The 18,689-nt window shown below is 35.8% G+C and overlaps 1 protein-coding gene across 1 annotated transcript; it reads left to right on the forward strand.

Annotated features, from left to right (window-relative positions):
- Positions 1-207: 207 nt before the first annotated feature.
- On the forward strand, positions 208-17,586 carry Grx3 (Glutaredoxin 3). The gene is made up of 8 exons (XM_071585260.1): positions 208-321; positions 2,956-3,058; positions 3,142-3,303; positions 4,530-4,662; positions 8,222-8,349; positions 12,207-12,313; positions 14,012-14,122; positions 17,020-17,586. The coding sequence occupies exons 1-8, from the start codon at positions 272-274 to the stop codon at positions 17,204-17,206; spliced, it is 981 nt and encodes a 326-aa protein (XP_071441361.1). The 5' UTR covers positions 208-271; the 3' UTR covers positions 17,207-17,586.
- The last annotated feature ends 1,103 nt before the right edge of the window (positions 17,587-18,689 follow it).

Here is an 18,689-nt window from a genome sequence, read left to right on the forward strand (position 1 = left end):
TTCGGTTTCATTGAAAATTTGTTTTGATTCAAAGAAAGCATGGAAATGCTTCCTTTATCGTTTTTAACTTAATTTTAAGAATGAAAAATTATGAATTTAACAATAAAGATTTTGTTAAGACCTGTCAGTATTATTCGAATTTCATACAATTTAAACACCCGGCCCTTTGCTGCGCGATAGTCATTTTCAGTTTTATTTTGGAAAGAGCAGCTACCGGCGAAGAGTTCGTAAGCTGATGCTGAAACCTGGTCACAAATAATAAAAAATTAGGATGGCTGTGAAAGTTATCAGCAACAAAAATGATTTTGAAGACAAAATCTCGTAAGTTATGAGATTTTTAAAGCATCGGTATTTTTATTCTGTATCTCTATATTTCTTCAATTTTTGCTTTTTCATGCTACGAGTGTCACTCTGTTGTTGTTACTTTTTCTGTATCATTTTCTTTCACACTATTAGTCCCAATGGTTAAAGACATTATATTAGGCGAAGAAAGCGTCCTTAGGACTAGTCTTCAGGTTGGAATACAGTTCTTCTGCATTTGTTTAACAGTCAGATGGCATTGCCAATTAGGACTGGTAACGAATTTACTCTCTCAGTGAATCACCTTTAGCGTAATGTAAAATAAAAGCTTGTGTTTTAAGGTTATTTGAATTTTGTTATGATAACTATATTTTCTCTAGTCTCATTAAAAGAACCTCAGGCCACAATTTAGCTATTCCAATCGGGAATTGCGAATTTTCGCGACTTCGAGGCATGGAATAATATATTTGATTGGGCTTTGGATTTGCATTAATTTGAAAAGATGTTCCCAAAAATATTAATTTTCAGTTAAAATGGGTTGCTTTTTATCAGTGTTTTCCAATTGTATGTAATTGGAAACTTGCTGATAGAGTATTATTCTAGATACCTATGCTAAGAAATGGTGATTGCTGATTCATCGTAAGGGGGATTTGTAGAAGTTTTGGAAGAGATGCAAGAAAATTTGTTGAATAACGCATATGGCTTTGCCACAATCGCCTAGCTGGCGTTCTAATTAGTCATAAATCACCGTTCCTATGGTACATTCTCAATTATATTCTCTGCAAAACATTATCCTAGCATATATTTTAAAACCCATGGCCATGGGCCGTTTGAACAGTCAAAACATTGGACTTTAGACGGATATCATATATAGTTGCTCATGAAGCATTTTTTAAGTTTTAATGTTGCTTATATCGTCATTATTCTTTTTTGTTTGCTTTTTCAATTGGGGGAATTCACATAGGGAACTTCTGGTTTGAATTTTAATGCACTATGCTCGCAAAAGCATTGTTTACCACAAACTGAAGCGAGCACAATGTGCTTATGCCTAAAGTTGCAAAACCTTAGAAATTCCAACTTTAATATGTTGAAGTTCCTGCTTCAAAAACAACTCTTAGTTTCAAAGGATATTGTTTGATGACAAGCTATCGTTTTCTCCCTACTTTAACTGAGGCAAAGTATTTCGGCATCGGCTATGCCACCGCGTATAAAGGGACCAAGCCTTTGCTGCTAATTCTGATTATATAATTTTTTCAAGGTTGCAGATCAGTAAATTCATCTTCTCTTTTTCTTTTTGTAGATTTTTTCCTTAAATGCTGTTCAGTTAGTTACACCACATTTCTATGTTGACTTTTCCATTTTGTCCACTTTCTAGAAAATGTATTTAGAATGTATGTTTTACCTGTACTTAAGAGAAAATTTTCTTTCAACTGCTGGAACATTTCATCAATGATGCAATGAGTTCCAAAATTATCACGTTTTTATTTCTAGTACTTACGACCTAAAAGATTGACTTCCTTTTTTCTCTTTTGCTCATTTCTTCTAATAATTAATAATGATCGACAATCTTTATTAATTAGTTCTTACTAAACAGAGATCCAAATTAGAAGACGTTAAACATAATACCACTTGTCATTTTTGGACACATGGCGACCGCTGTATCTAAAAAATAATTCATGGAAAATATTTAGCAACCACTTCTTATTATGTTTGCTATTAAGTAAATGTTATATTAGTTTGATCAAGATTGCTTATGATGAGGTTGCGAGCTGGATTTTTTTGTTGTGGAATGACAGGTAGAGGAAAGTGTATCAGCTGATAAAACCAGTAGAAAATGTAATAAACAGGATATTAGGATACCTGATTCAGAGGCATTCAGATATAAAATGCGTAAATATGGTTTAGGGAAGAAGGAAGGTAATGGGAAAAGAGTAGAATGGATTTTATGGATGGCATTAATATGGTTTTGTGGATTTGAAAGAACTGACAGTAAACAGAGAACCCTGTACACAGAAATGACACATGCTACCCACTAACCCTAGATAGATAGTGGTCTTTATTTGGGCGAAATTGAGACCAAATGGTCCCTTCTTCCATTTAACCCATCGTCGTATGCATATTATATTAGGCATTAAACTTATAGTTACATTCATATGTACACATAAATACATATAGACAGACATCAATTCATTAACCTCAACCTCAACCCTAGAGGTTGAGGAGAAAGAAGAAGGATATATTTTCCTGTGATAAGTGTTTTTATCTTTCCACCTTTGCAAAAGCAATCAATAGTTCCGCAGCACTGAAATAGCTTTTTGAGTTGCTGGAATCCTTGTTGAAAATTACCAGAGAGATTGATAATGATAGTATTTATTGTTTCCTATTGGACATATTTATAATAAGCTAGGAACATGCAATAATGGCAGAATGAGTAATTCACTTTGCATTCAAGTTTTTATCTTATTCAACTTATAATCATTGAAATTTTTGGCATAATGAAGTAATTTTTAATGATATTTTCAAAGCAGGAAAATTCTCATGGGGCTATAGTCCCCATACCATTACCTTTTCTTGCATCACTCTGCACCCCAAAGGTCAGCTGTCCAGACTACTTCTATGGGTAATTGAAATAGTTTCTTTTAATTTTCCATTCAGTTCACCTGAGCTAGTAGTAATTCACTTTTGGGCAAGTTGGGCTGCTCAGTGTGGTCCCATGAATGAAGTTTTGGAGGAATTAGCCAAGCAGATAGAGTATAAGGTAATTGTAGTTCTTTTTCTATGGATATATTCATGTAAAATTTTTGAAATGACTTTGACGCAGTGATTTTCCTATTTTCAAAGGATGTCGAATTTATGAAAGTGGCTGCTGAAGATGTTCCAGAGGTATCATTGAAATATAAGGTGTCAGCAGTTCCGACATTTATTTTGTTCCGGAAAGGAGTTGAAGTTGAGAGAGTAGATGGTGCAAATGCAGCAGTGCTTACCAAAAAAATTATGACTCAGGTATTATTATTATTATAAGGTAATCTACCGGTTAAGGTAGGTTTTTGGATGGACACAACTACCAAATAAATATTTTGTGGCTTCTAACAAAACACAATCCAGCAACCTGATACAGGTATTATTATGAATGTAGAATTTAGAATATGGATGTATGAGTTATACTTCAAACCTCTTGGTGGATGTATTGCAGTGGTGTGGCATGGAAGATAAATTGTTAGCAACCCAGAAAATCTATCTTTGCATACATTTTGGAGATTGGTGGGATGCCCATGGAAGGGCTCGATGAAGTAACTTGAAGGGGGGGAAGGGAGATTTTCAAATGACAAGTGGGAGTCTTGAGTGTGTGACTGGGGTTGATACCTTTGGGAGAGAGTGGTTGGTGAAGTGAGGGAGTGGAGACAAATAGACCTCATGTGTTGGGAATGAAATTAGTCGTGGTGGTTAAACGTTTGTTGTTTGTAACTCCATGGGGTTGCATTTGTTCAAACTCCAGATGAATTTCATATCCTTCAAACTTGGACCCAGCTCTAAGTAGTTTAGATTAGCAAGATTACTGTGAAGTAAATGCTAGGATTTCACTCTGTAAAAATCATTCTCCTGGAATCGTATTCAAACCAGAACCCCTCAAAATCCATCCAAGTACTTAAGCCGGGTAAATAACCAAGGCTACCTTTTATGCTGTGAATTTCTATGGCCTTTAAAGGAACAACATATTTTCTTGAATTCCCATGCATACAGTGAAATAATGTAATCATGTATGTGCACATTGCATTATGGTCCATGAGACTGAAGTCAGTGTTTTAACACGCATGTGTTTACATTTGACAAATTCAAAAAAAACTGTGGAATGCAATAATTACTTTTTTGTAGTCATCTTCTTCTGTTCAATTATGAATTATGATGCTAGTGAATTTAAATTGGTGTAGAGTTATATTTTACTTTGCCAATACCAACCTAATTTGGATTTGATAGAGTTAGAAATTACTTTATGCATTGAGCTAATCTTTGTGTTATTCTATAATGTTATTCACTTCTGGAAATTGTGTGGTACTTGCAGTTCATTTTTCCCATTGTGAGTGCTTTGTGAAAATTATTTCTTCAAACGCAAGTCCAAGCATTTGCGTCGTAAGAAAATATTCTGATGGCAGAGAAACAAACATTATAATATGCATATCAAACTCCTTAATTTTTGTAAAAAAGGCTAATTTTGCATTTTTTTATCCTAGATATCTAAGGACACCTATACTCCTCAACCTGTAGCTAAACCTGTTGAAGATTTGAATTCAAGGCTAAAAAAGCTAATAAATGCTTCTCCTGTGATGCTGTTCATGAAAGGTTCTGCTCAAGAGCCCAGATGTGGTAAGAAATAAATATGCCTCAAAAAAGTCAAAATGAATGCTATGTCACTCACTATTGTCATGTCACTTGAAGATGTCTGCAAGTTTTCTCTCATTATTGCCATTGTAATGGGGTGAAGATGTAATTTAATGTGGTTTTCTCAGCCTTTAAGGGGTGCTGTCTGACGTGAGAGTGGTAGCAAGAGTGCGCAAAATTCTCTAGGTTGTGTGGTTCCTACAATTAAGGGGAGAGTGATGTGGACAGGTGTGGAGAGAAGCAAAGTTTCTTTTTAAGTGGGAGGAAGTCCCATGGGATTGCCTAGAGTCAGTCTCTTGAGCTGGAAGTTCTGTGCTTACCATGTCTATGTATTCTCCTTCAGTCTTGTTTATATCAAATTCATTTGTGCTTCTACATAAAGGGTAATTGTATGGTTTTCTAATCAATACTCTCTTTCCATGCCGCTTACTCCCTCCATCTCTCACGACAGAATTGTTGGGAGCCTCAACGCATGTATTTAATATTTTGGGTGGGTGTGGCACTAATTTTTTTTCTTGACAACACTCGCTTTCGTGTTGACACCAAGTAGTGCTTATGACTGTATGTTAGATGTTGCTGCAGCTTTACTGTGTTTTATAGTGGCATCTGCAAGGTTTTAGTTGCTAAGTCATTACTGCTTTTTAATTTAGTTTTATATTATTTATGCATCTTAGAACACTTAGCTCTAATTAATGATCTCTTCTCAATTAAGACACATTCCTTCAGTTTCCTCAGAGCCATCACATATTGTTCAAAGTGTTTCTTCATTATTTTCTTGAAAAAAAAATTAAATATGTCCGTGTTGAACCACTTGCTTGCTTTCTTAGCTCAGAATATTGACTGAAAGACTTAAGTTAAACATATCAATAGTCACCATATCTGAATTAAAGTTAATTCAGTAGCATAGTTATATTAATTTTCTTACTTTTCTAATCATTATTTAACACATTTAGGAAGATTTCATATTTTTGTTTAAAAACCTACTGTTCTCAGCCAAGTTCTAATAGAATAATGAATCTTGTGAGGTTTGAACTCCAATTCTTAAGATACCCCATGGCCGGTTATGCCTATAGTATTGTGTAATGATTACCTTAATCTGCAATTAAGGATTTGCATATCCCAACAAATCCATTGATTGTCAACTATAAATTTTTTTGACTATGCAAACTTCATGGATCTTCATAAATCTTGGGGACCTGGCACCAAGTATCATTCTTGTGGTCATTGTTCATGGTTTAGTCTTAAATCCTGAATACATAAGCACTCAAAGATGACCAATTTGTTATTTGTACCAGAATACAGCAGACTCCCATCTTGTGATGAAACAAGTGCATAGCAATATATTTGGGCCTCACAGAATAAAATCAAGATACGAGGGTCATCCGGAAAGTAGTACCCGTTCGTGAAATAAAGACACAAAAGTAAATATTAACAAACATAAAAAATTTTATTTGAAAGAGGATACTTTAAACTACTTCTCAACATAATCTCCAAGCAAATTAAGGCATTTGTCATAACGTGTGACAAGTTTCTGTATTCCTGCTGCATAGTCCTTCGCCGCCAGCTCATTGAGATACGCGAGGGACCCATCTTGCACAAATTTTTGCATAATGCAGATGGTGTTTAACAATTTCATGAACAATTGTTCGAGAAACATTGGGAAAATGCTCACAGATGTCATCAATTGTGACGCGCCGATCGTTCCTCACGAATTCGTCAACTGAGCTCACCAGTTGGTCTGTAATGACAGACGGTCTCTCCGAACGCTCATCGTCGTGTGTGTTCCCCCTCCCCATGTTGAAGTTGCGACACCACCGCCGAACAGACGACTCGTCCATTACATTGTCTCTATACACCTCCTTTAATTGGCGATGAATATCACATGGGCGAACGTTTCTTGCATTGAGGAATTTAATCACTGCCCTCACTTCACAACTGGCGGCGTTCTCAATTTTTTTAAACATTGTAAACAATCACAGAAACAACACAGGCAATGCTAGCGTCACGCAACTTGGCTCAGAGAAGGCAGACAAGCCACTGAAGCTATCTGACCTCGTCCAGCGGCTACTCGCGTCGTCAGCACTTCATGCGGCACGAACGGGTACTACTTTCCGGATGACCCTCGTAAGTTCAACTACTGGCAAACACTTGGCTTCAAAAATTGCATAGAAATTCCAGGTATTCTAGGTATTCCAGGCAATAATATGGCCCCAGAAAAATGACGTAGAAATACCTGGTTTACCAGAAAAATGCTTACTATTAAGAATTTTTCCCGCATCAGGCATAGGAAATGGTTGCCTTTTTCACAAATTTTGATAGTATCACTGTTTAGAGGCAGCACTAAGCAACAGAGTTTTAATATTTTGTCGAAAGTACTGCCTAAAAAAATTCCCAAATCATAAATTTGTTCAATGTAGTGCATTTAGTTACATTTCACATGTGGTGCTGCCATGAAACTTGATATGCATGGAGCTAACAGGGATGTGGATCCTCTGCTAATTCATATGTACATGCATTATATCTTTCCCAACAAACTCTTAGTCTATAGGTATTCAACCTTAAATAGTGAGAGTGGTAAAGGCATGGAAAATGGTTGATTTTAATACAGATTTTGATGCTATCAACATAATCACAGGAACCAAGCATCGCATAAAAACAGGAAATGATGTGAGAATAGAGGGAGCAGAAGATGGACGCGCAAATGCAGATGAGAGAAAAAAATTACGTTCACCTGCTCCCAATTGGTCATCCACTGAAACTGTCTATTGAATACAAAAGAAAGGTTATAAGTCACCAATTCATGTTGACATACCAATGTATCAGTATGCCAACATGAATTGATACCTTAAAACATTTTGTTTTATGGGAAGAATTAAACAGCTGTTAATTTCTAGTTTGCGAATGTTTGGACAGCCTTGCCACAAAGTTAAAAGTAAGACTATGATAACGTATTTTTTTAAATGTGAAATTAATAATCTGTTGATGGAAGTGAAGATGACATTATGCGTAAAGAAAGTGGCAACCCCAGTGAAAATATTTGCGGAAACAAATCAGCAGCAGTGATGACGAATTTCTGTGATTCTAAAATGAAAAAGCATTGATATATTTTAGACTGACTATATTAAATATATTTCCTTAAGTTGTAAAGGGTCCCCCTTTATGAGTTCTAAGATTAAAGTCATTTTTAGAAAGGGCCGTAAGAAGCTCAATTTATTCTTTCTGTTGATATTTAAGTAGTTGCTAACTTTTAATGTTAACTTTTTAATTTTTTACTGAATTTAAACCTGAAAAAAATGAGGGTTCATTTTATGGGCCGGGAAATACAGTAATATGAGGAATCAATTTTATCCAAATGTCTCAGTTATTTCTTATTAATAATTACTTAAAAACAATACCACCATATAGTCATCGCTGTATGGTAATGTAGTGTCGAAAAATTCCACGTACCAGTACAGGATATGTATGCATCACCAAATCTGATTCCATAGTTTTGTTTAATCAGCATGAAAATTTCAATTCGGACAATTGTTTTTAATTTTTGCAGGGTTTAGTAAACAAATTGTGGCAATTCTGGATGAGTTAAATGCTGAATATAAAACATTTGATATTCTGAATGATGAGGAAGTGAGGCAAGGATTGAAAACTTATTCCAACTGGCCTACCTATCCACAGGTGAGTACAGACATTTAGCAATCATCCATTTACTTATCAACCAGACAAACTATTTTTTAGTCGAGAACCAGATAATTCAATAAGTGATAACAGTGTGACGTGATTTTCAAACACAAGATAAGGATATTAGATTGGTGTATTTAGAATTTTTTATTCTTATGTTTGTTGTTACTGCTCCTGTTTTATTTTTTATCTGTGACTGTATCATTGGTATTCCTACTCCAATAGCAATTTTATGGTGTTTATCTGAAATATTTGCTATCAATGTGACATGTTCCATACATATCTCAAACTCAATGTCTCTTTGGAACCAATAAACATGATTATTATCATTATCATTGGCAAGATTGACTATACATGTATAGTTCCAACCCGTAGACATTAAAGACAATTACAAACACCCAAAACCTATGTAAAGGAAAACTCAACTTGGTGGGAACTGTACCTGCAACCTCTGGGTCAGCAGGTGAGAACAATACAGATAACTGTAAAGAGTTCACCCAATACATGTACAGGGTCTGTACAATAAGTATCGGGACTAATTCCAAAAAATCAAAATTTATTGCAGTTATCATTACAATTACTTAATAATCTTCAAAATACAGTCCTCCTGCATCGATACACCTGCAGTTTGGCGCATCTGCCACTCATCAAAAGCCCACTGGAAGTCAGTTTCCGGAATACTGTTCAGAGCCTTTGTCGTCGCCGCTTGAACCGTCTTGGTGGAATCGAACCGATATCCTTTGAGCTCCTTTTGAGCTATCCTTTGAGGTATTAACGTTGTCGAGAAAATATTTATCTTCCTGGATGCAGTCCAAAATTTCTTGTGAAATTTCCACCTGCGGCAGTTTTTGTTCCTCGCTCAAGACTTTCGGCACCAGCTTCATACACACTTTCCTCATCGCAAGATCCTCTGTTACAATGTTGTGGATGGTTCCGGCTGAAAGGCTGGTCTCCTCACTGATAAGGGCGATGTTTCAATGCCTGTCAGAGTCTAAAACTTTTTTCACTTTGGCCACCTGAGCATCAGTTTGAGCGGTCGTCGGGCGTCCGACATGGTGCTCATCTTTGATGAGCTCCCGGCCTTCCTTAAATATTTTGTGCCACTGAAAAACTCTTATTCGGCTCATCATCCCCATAAGCCTGTTTAATGAGTTCAAGGGTCTCCAATGCAGATTTCCTGAGTTAAATGTAAAACTTCACAGCGTAACGTTTCTCGACGGTGCACTCCATGCTGGCACAACGACACCACAAACAATCACACGTCACAAAAATCCACTTCCTGTCTCAACGCATGCCCGGAGGTGACTGAACTAAAGTGTGCCTGAGTGGTGGGGGACCCCTCTACTGAGCCGATGAGTCGGACCCCTATCCACCACTCTGTTGAGGCTACAGCGAACCAGTCACTATACTTATTGTATGGACCCTTTATTACTCATGATACATAAATGACCGAGAGTATCTATTACAGCTGTAGTGTTCTAATCAACAAAATTCCCTCTGAGGCATCTTCAGTTGTTTATATTTAAAACAAACTATTATTCCAGTAAATTTGATGATTTTTCATTTAATTGGGGCTTCAAATTCTTTGCCTTCAAATAAAGGTTTAACATTAACCCTATATGATAATTTAAGTCAAACTCTTTAAAAAGAATAACTTGATGGAAATTATTTCCATACATCCGGATGATGTATGTGCATATTTCATCATTAATATACGAAGGCTGTCCAGAAGGTAACATACGTTTTCGTTTAGTGAGCAAAGTAGTGGGGTTAGCTGAATGTTTGATGTATCGACACACACACTAGGGCAGTATACCTTGAGCTGCAGTATTTGGAAGGCTGTGCCGCTTGTCGTTGGTTTACAGTAGTGAATCAAAATGAACATTATAATTGGAAATCCCCCTAAATATAAAATCTGTCTGGTGATAAGGTTTTTATTGGCAATTGAATTTGAAAGCTGCTGACATTAATGGGGAAATTTTGGCTGTGCACCAACTAAATGATGAGTGGCAGTGTTGTGCATTAGTGGTGTAATTAATTAAAGAATGAACAGATGAATGTGCAAGAACTGGCCATGTGTCACAAGGCTAGGCTATCCCCGGCAGTTATTGTCGTGAACATTGCTGCAGCCATTTATGCCGAACTGAATGCACTATTGCCTCACTCTGCCTTCACTCATTATTCAGTCTCCAAACACTTCCCAAAGGTGCCAATGAATTTCAATCATTTTGTGGTTTTTTTTGCCTTTAAAAACCTAATCACATATCGCACTTCACAACACACAGGATTTTCTATTACAGTGCACACTTTAACAGTTCGCAGTAAGCAAAGTAGAAGAACTGTATTCTGCACACTAACACAGAAGGTTGCATACTGAGTGTAGGGATGTTTAGACACCAAGATGGTGGCTCTAGCTCCACCCACTGCCACGCTAAGCTGAAACGTAAGTTACTTACTTGACTGCACTCGTGAATTGATTTGTCCACATTAGAATTCCCCTGAAGATGCAACAGTTTCTTCTTGCGTTTTTCTTTGCAAATCGTTGAATTGTACGTAATGGCTACATCCAAAGCCCAAAAGAAGTAGCTCAACTCAACTTGATGCAAAGTATTAACAATTACTTTTTTAGGCTGATATCAAAATAACTCCTAAAATATTAATATATATATTTCTGTGTTCAACAGAAATATTGCTTAGCTGATCTAGCTAAGTCACATCATCGAAAAATATAAAAGTGTAACTTCTAATTATTTATGATTGTTTTCCTTACACATGCATTTGATTGGATACAATTTCATAAATGAGTATTTAATGAGTGACAATTTGTGCACGTACAAATAAAAATATTTTGCATATCAAGAGAGTTATGGTGGCTCAAATAGTAAAATGTTAGGTGTTGGAGAGTAAAGGGAGCAGATAGTAACTATGGCGACCAGTTACTTCTGGGATAATTACTTTACAGAATGCAGAACTTGTTGAAGTGAAAAATCGGAGTGAATGGGGGTCACAATGTGAGACGGAGGTGTATTCAAGTTGTAACTAATTTTTTGTGATAAACTGCTTACACATGCATCAAATTAAAACTTCTGTTACTTCTCAGCATAATTTCCAATCAGGCTGGACACTCTTTTACAGTGTTAACACACTGATCCCATGGCTACCGATAGTGCTTCTTTTTGCTCCCTGCTGAAGCTGACTGGTCCATGGCTTGTGTTTGTTGTGACACATTTTTCAGGCTTCTTTGAACTTTTGTACCCATAAACGCACAATTTTCACTTCCATAACTGTATCACCCCTTATCTCACTCAATCGGCGATGAATTTTGATGGGTGTTGAATAATGAAAGTGAAGAAAATGGATGATCACACTGCTCTTGTACAATAAGCAATACCATTAAAATATTGAGAACACCTCTCACTCTATGGGCAATTATACTAATCATGTTCACTTTATGCTGCGGTAGTCTTAAGTCCTGTATTCTTTAAGAGTACCTGTATATTTTAAGTTCAACCATATCTTTCCATCTACTTGCAGTCCTGAAGAAAAAAAATTGCTGTACTTATGACTAGAACACACTTAATAGCCAAATATCCCCGAAAAAAGTGTCCCACTTGGCCTTATAGATGAATTTGACTTTGGTTTGCGAAAGTAGTGAAGTGCCATTCCCATGGCTGCTCTTTTCTACAACTGATAATGATCTCTTAATGTTGATTATCTGTCATTAACTACAAGCTGGAATTTGAAAATAATATATACACTTTCAAAAAACGGAATAAATTTGAATTATGTGAGAGAATAGGGAATGGTTTATGGTTATTGTAGGCAAGGCTTAACTTTCTCTTTTTTCCCAAAAGCTGTACATCAAAGGAGAGTTAATTGGTGGCCTGGACATAATAAAAGAAATGGTAGCCAGTGGAGACCTTGTTACAATGCTTCCAAAGAAACCTTCACTTGAAGAAAGGTAAGAATGTTTACTGGGCACAGTTGATTCAATCTGCTATTTTAAAACAAACTAGAGCAAATTTTATTTATTTTAATACCAAAACTCATTAGTAAATAGGGTTTCAAGGGTACCATTTACAAAAGATATCTGATTGCAGAGTTTTAATGGTACAGTAAACCCTTACTAATCTGAGCCAAAGCCAGAATTTGTCCTGATTAGCACAGGATTTGACACATGCAATCCCATGGAGTGTTTTTCACCAATATTCTTGGGTACACTTAATTGCCAATGAATAAAAATACTTTTATGGTAAACAGGAAGCCTCAAGTGTAAAAACATCTCGTACAAAGTTGTAAAAATTCTATCTGAATAAATTACGTCACAGGACGTCCTCAGAAATTAGCTCACTTATTTTGAAGTGATTTCAATCAAAAATTATAATGTATTATTAGTTACTTGAGCAATGGCATCCCATTCATTTGGGTTATTTACATACAGTAAGTGAATTTATCAGAGATTTTTGATACTTGCAAGTTCAACTTTAGAAAATTGTGCTAGTTTTCTTTGGCGAATTTGAGTAGTGTTGATGCAGTGCTTGGGTTAACTCTAGGCATTTTTAAATGATATCGTCTGCAGAAGAAACATACTTGCAAATAATACATGCTATAATGAAATCAAACTAAGATTATTGCTTGATGAATTACTGGTGCTAGATGACTCTTTAATCAAAATTGAAAGGCTTAGTACTGATGCCACTTTTTGTAAATGAATTCAATGAAACTCAAAGTGTTTTAAAAAGTACAAATACGAATAAGATGATATAAAATGAAGAAGAATTATTGCAGAGGAAAATTTACAACCATAATGGGAAAAATTAATTATTTTTAAACTACTCTTGGAAAAGATTTAATTATTATAATACACATGCATGCATATGGACTTCGTACATTCCATCATTGGCAAATGATGCACTAGGCTTCAGAAATGTATGGGGAGAATAGCGAATCAAAAATATTTTATTACTTTTCTTGCTTATATTTAGTGAGTTGTTTATGAATCATGATCTCCCTTAGAGATCTCAAATTTCCATAAAATTGTTGCATGTCTGTGTTCAACATTTCATCTATAAAATTTATGGATTAATTTATCTGAATTACCCATTAGACATAATTTTAAGTCTTGTTCACTCATCAGGGCTTGCTTTTTCATCCCAAATGGTAACTATCAGCACTCATCACTACTTCACTGGACACTTTTATCACATAAATTGTCTCCGCCTAAACCTACATGTGTCTTGTGACCTCATTAGAAACCACCTGCATGAAATGGCAAGACTTGATCTGGATTAAGCGGCTTTCCAGATTAATGAGGGTTTGACTGTACTAATAATAGTAATAATAATTTATTCATCTAAGGATCATACACCGAAAATATGGGACATCATAAAGTGCAGTAGATATATGATATCTTCAATATAATCATATTAGATGAACAAATAAAAATTATATTTACATTTTAATCTCAAATAGATGTTTATTCCCTGCACATTATGCATAAGAAATAGTTAAGTAAGAAGATAAAAGAAATGGCATTGATCTCAAGTTCCTATTCATTATTTTGGTTACCCTGCATCTGTAACTTTAATGGGTGTTTGTGATGTTATTCGTTGTTATGTTAAATATGTATTTTTATTGTGGAATCATTTTCTCATTTCAGACTAAAGAAATTAATCAACCGGCATCCACTTATGGTATTCATGAAAGGTGACAGAGATCAACCACGATGTGGTTTTAGCCGGCAGTTAATGGAGATTCTTAAAGAAACTGGGTAAAAATTTCATTACAAACTTCAAATAGGAACATAATTATGAATAAAGGAATTGTTGTAGGTGATTCCAAAAGTCAGTTGCATTTTGAAAACCTTTATGTTGGGCCATGAAATATTCTAGGTCAAGTTGATTTGGCATTAAGATTTTAACCAAAAAGCTGTGCTGACTGGAGGAGTGATCAACCATGCTGATCAGCAGATAGGTTGAAGGGATAGGGGCCAGGCTAAAGTCAGTCTGTGCAGCCTCTGTACCTCACTGAAGGACCTGGGAAGGTGTCTGACCCCCATCCGGTGGCAAATTGAGTGATAATGTCACATTAAAAATACTATTGAGGAAGGTAACAGGCAAACAACTGAATTGAATATCCCAAGTAAATATAATGGATCCAAATATAAAAATAATCCATGGCAACTATGGGAGTTGGCCCACAGGTTCAAGTGTTATGCCGGCAGCAGAGGAGCAGGCAAGGCCTCCACTGTCATCATCAAAAGCAATTTCACAAGGCCAAGAATGTCATGGTAGAATTGAAGAGATAGGGGGAAAAGCGATGTGAAAATAGTGATTTAGAATGTCAGGACAACGCTGAGAGTAAGGAAGTTAAAAAAACATCAAGTTACATATAGAGAGAGGAACTATGGACATGCTAGGCATGTATGAGGTGAGATTCAATGATGGCGGGATTATTGAAGCAATAGTTATAGAGTAATGTATAACTGAGGGGTAGAGAGTGAATGTGAGGTAGTCATGGTACTACTGAATGAGAAACTAGAGAGAAGGATAGTGGACATGGAACAGGTGAATGACAGAATATTATCAATAGAAATAAGAGCAGACTAGTCAGTAGTAATTCAGATGTACATACATATACATGCTGAAAAGCAGTCATGGGAAAGAAAAGTAGAGGCATTAATGATCACCTAGATGAAACGATTATGAATTTACCCTGGAGAAAATGCTTGCAAGTGATTGTGAATTGGTATTCAGTGGTTGGCAAATAGAGAGATAGGAGTGAGGTAGGAGATAGGAGTGAGGTAGGAGAGTATGGGTCAAGACCATTGGACTTCTGGAAAAATCTATAGATTTTTGAAAAGAAATATGTTAATTATTACTAACACATGATTAAAGCACCTCAGCAGATGTAGGTACGCATGGAAAATGCCAGTAGATATAGGGAGAAATCAGATAGAATATATAATCGTTAGGTATAGATTTAGGAATTACATGATCACTTCTCATAGTTTACCAGATGTGGATTTGAATCATAATTTAGTGCTCATTAAGTTTAATGGTAAGTTTTAGACATTGAGAAAGTGAAGAAGTATAAGGAAATGTAGTGCAAAAACTTAATTGTGGCAAATAGGGAGTATCAGGATACAGCTGTTAAAATGAGGGAGGAAAAGGGGCCACATACTGCATCAGGAAGATGGGGATATCTCACATATTGAGTAATTAAAGGGGTGTACAAAACAAGGAGAACAGTATTATAAAAAGGGCTGAAAAGTTATGGATTACAGAAGATATGATAACGAAAATGAATTAGAAAAGGAAATAGAAAATGTGAACTCAGAATAGGGAAAAAAAGTACAAAGAGCTAAGAAACAAATTATGAGATAGGTAAGCTGTTCCACCTGTTCTAGTTTATGACCTAATTTTATGTCAAATGTAGCTTTCCTTTTTCTTGAAAATTAGGTAACCTTTGTTTTTGAGCACTTTGGTTATCATCCCAAATGTATCAAACTGACTTTCTATTGTACTCAGCAATGCTTGTAACCTCTTAACTGGCTAGCTAACTAAAGCCTGAGCATCTACAAACCTAATTGATTTTATAAATACTCTTTCCGCTTACTATCTTCAATTCTTCCCATACCTCTTATACCAGTTTGTCCTCGTATATGTTGAAAAGCATGTGTAATAATAAACACCCATTTCACCCCTGTTGCTAACATTGCCCGTCCCAACTTGGTTAATTGTCACTTCGGGAATTGTCAATCTTTTGGCAGCTTTTGTCCATGCAAAAACCTACATTCACCATTAGATTACCTATAATAAAAATAATAATTCCCACTATCATTCCATGTTACCACTTTTAAAATCTCATCTATCAATCTTCCACTCCTCGTGAACCCCCAGTAATGTAGAATATAACCTTTTAAAGTGCCTACAATACCTTCTATATTGAACAGTGTACCCACCTCTAACTATTAGGATTAATAACCACCTTGCTTGGTGCAAGGTTTCATCCCATCCCTTTGGGATGCTCCCAATCCGGCCTCGGTGGCGGCGGGGTAACGTCCTGGCCTACCAACCCAAAGGTCGCGGGTTCGATTCCCGCCTAGGTGGATTTTCCTCCACCTAGGGCTTGGTTGTATGTAATTGTCTTCAATATAATGTCTGTAATGTAGGGTTAGGTGGAAGAAGGGACAATTAGTCTCAACCTCGCCCAATTAAGTCGATAAATAAATAAATAAATAAATAAATCCCAAAGCACATCTCCGAATGTAACACTCCCTTCAATAAATGCTATAGTGTCTCTATTCTAGCATCCCTCCCACCCTCTAACCCTCCACTCAAATTCAAAATAATATAACTGGCATACATCTGACTCCTCAATTCCTGGAATAAGTATGGGATTAAAGTTAGCCATAAATTACCCCACACTCCAGATACTTTCATTTCCCCCTCTGTTCCCAAAACCTTCCATATTTTTCCTACACTTCCAAACCTTCCCCTCCCAAAACTTTCCCGGCCTTCCCCTCCCATCCAGCATCCTCGCCCTCCTGTCCTCTCCTATTGAAGCCTTCTCCCTAGTTGCTTCTATGTGAACTCCCATTAGCATTAAAAGCTTGTTTTTCTGAGCAATATTTTAAAATGTATGATCTCTCTCTTTTTTAATCAGGTTGCAGTTTGACACATTTGATATCCTTGGAGACGAGGAGGTTAGACAGGGACTGAAAACATTTTCCCAATGGCCAACCTATCCTCAAATTTATGTCAAGGGGCAGCTTGTTGGAGGGCTGGACATTATCAAAGAACTGAAGGAATCTGGAGAGCTAATGTCTTCGCTCAAAGGCGAAGAGACATAAGGACAGCATGTCTGATAATAGTGTTTGTGTAGAACCTGGAAGACTGATTGTTGACTGACTATGCTGCTGTATAAATCTGGTTATAATTCCAATCCAGTGTATAACCCTCTGATTTTTTTAAGAGAGCAGAATGAAGTTTGTGTGAAATTATTCTTTAAGAATATAATTTTAGGTACAAACCATCTGCCAAAATATTGGCTAAATCTTTTTTTTCCCTGTTTTGCAAAGTGTTTTTCCTAAAATCCAGTAAATCTACACTTCATGAAATGTTATGATGTTAATTTCATGTTTTGGTGCCATATTATTGAGAAGTACTGTAATGCATTCCCAAATTCTTCACCTGTATAACACTTATTTGAATTCTATACTGTGAATTGGAATGTGTGATGCTATTATTTGTTTTACCCAGCAGAAGTAATACCCTCTCATGTTGATTTCAACTAATCAAGGTAGTTTGCACAGATGGCATAATAGAATTTAGTGAAATGCAGCAAAAAGCCAAACACTTTTGGGGGAATTTGATTACATACAAGTGATCTTGGATAGGCGGCTTGCTATAAATTGATCAGCTCAATAAAGAGGTAGCATCATCTTTTTTGGCATAACTTAGTAGAAATGGTTCCTTATGAATGAAAAAAACAATTCTTGAAAACTAGACACAATACCAGAGAAACATTTGGTACTTAATTAATGATTAATTGGTTTGTTTTAATACTATTATATTTAGTGATCAAGTGCAATGTTTCCATTCATAATAAAGTACCATTGTGCTGATGTGGAGTATGTAGCGCAGGCATTGCTTGGTCGTTGAGTCTTAGTAACTTGAACTTCCTTTATAAATTGGAAAACAATGGGGTAAAGAGTTGGATGAATAAAATTTAATGAAAATGGTTTTGAATTCATAGAATGTAAAACTACTAGCCTTAGACCCCAAGTTGTCCAAGAGGATTGGAAAATTGTGGGAAATCATTCATAAGTATCAACCTTGAAATCATTAAAATTTTGTTAGTTTAAAAATCTTCTAAATTATAAATATTTATTGAAAATGGATTGTTATCAGAGAAGTATATTATTGTTGTGGACTTTCATATTATCTAGAAAGCCTGCTGTTATCTGTCTGATATGGGGTCACGATAAGCGACAGACTTAGCAACATAGCGATATTATTGTAATAAATAGTTTTCCCCTGGGATTATGTGCTCATCTTCACAAATATTAATAAGGCTGGGGTGTGATAATGTTTGAATTAAATGAAATGTTCACCTCAACTGTTGCTAAGAGGGAGCTTTCCTAATTTACAAATATTGTTTATGCGAAGAAAACTATCTCTAAATGCTAAATTATTCAAGTTTAATCATCAGAGGATTGGGTAGATTACATTACATCCAATTTGGAAAACTGAAAATAAAGTTAATGATGCTGAAATTCATACAGGGTTCACTATAAAAGTAAAGCTCCATTCTCTGGGAAAAATATGTTAATT

The sequence above is a fragment of the Hetaerina americana genome, unplaced genomic scaffold, assembly GCF_022747635.1.
Source record: "Hetaerina americana unplaced genomic scaffold, ioHetAmer1.1.p SCAF_2, whole genome shotgun sequence".
In the NCBI taxonomy this organism is placed as follows: Eukaryota; Metazoa; Arthropoda; class Insecta; order Odonata; family Calopterygidae; genus Hetaerina; species Hetaerina americana.

Excerpts from the sequence above, each read along its gene's own strand:
- Grx3 (XM_071585260.1), top strand. The coding sequence starts at position 272 with ATGGCTGTGAAAGTTATCAGCAACAAAAATGATTTTGAAGACAAAATC. Across the intron at positions 322-2,955 it reads GATTTTGAAGACAAAATCTC|TTCACCTGAGCTAGTAGTAA; the intron begins GTAAGTTATGAG and ends TTTTCCATTCAG. Across the intron at positions 4,663-8,221 it reads TGCTCAAGAGCCCAGATGTG|GGTTTAGTAAACAAATTGTG; the intron begins GTAAGAAATAAA and ends TAATTTTTGCAG.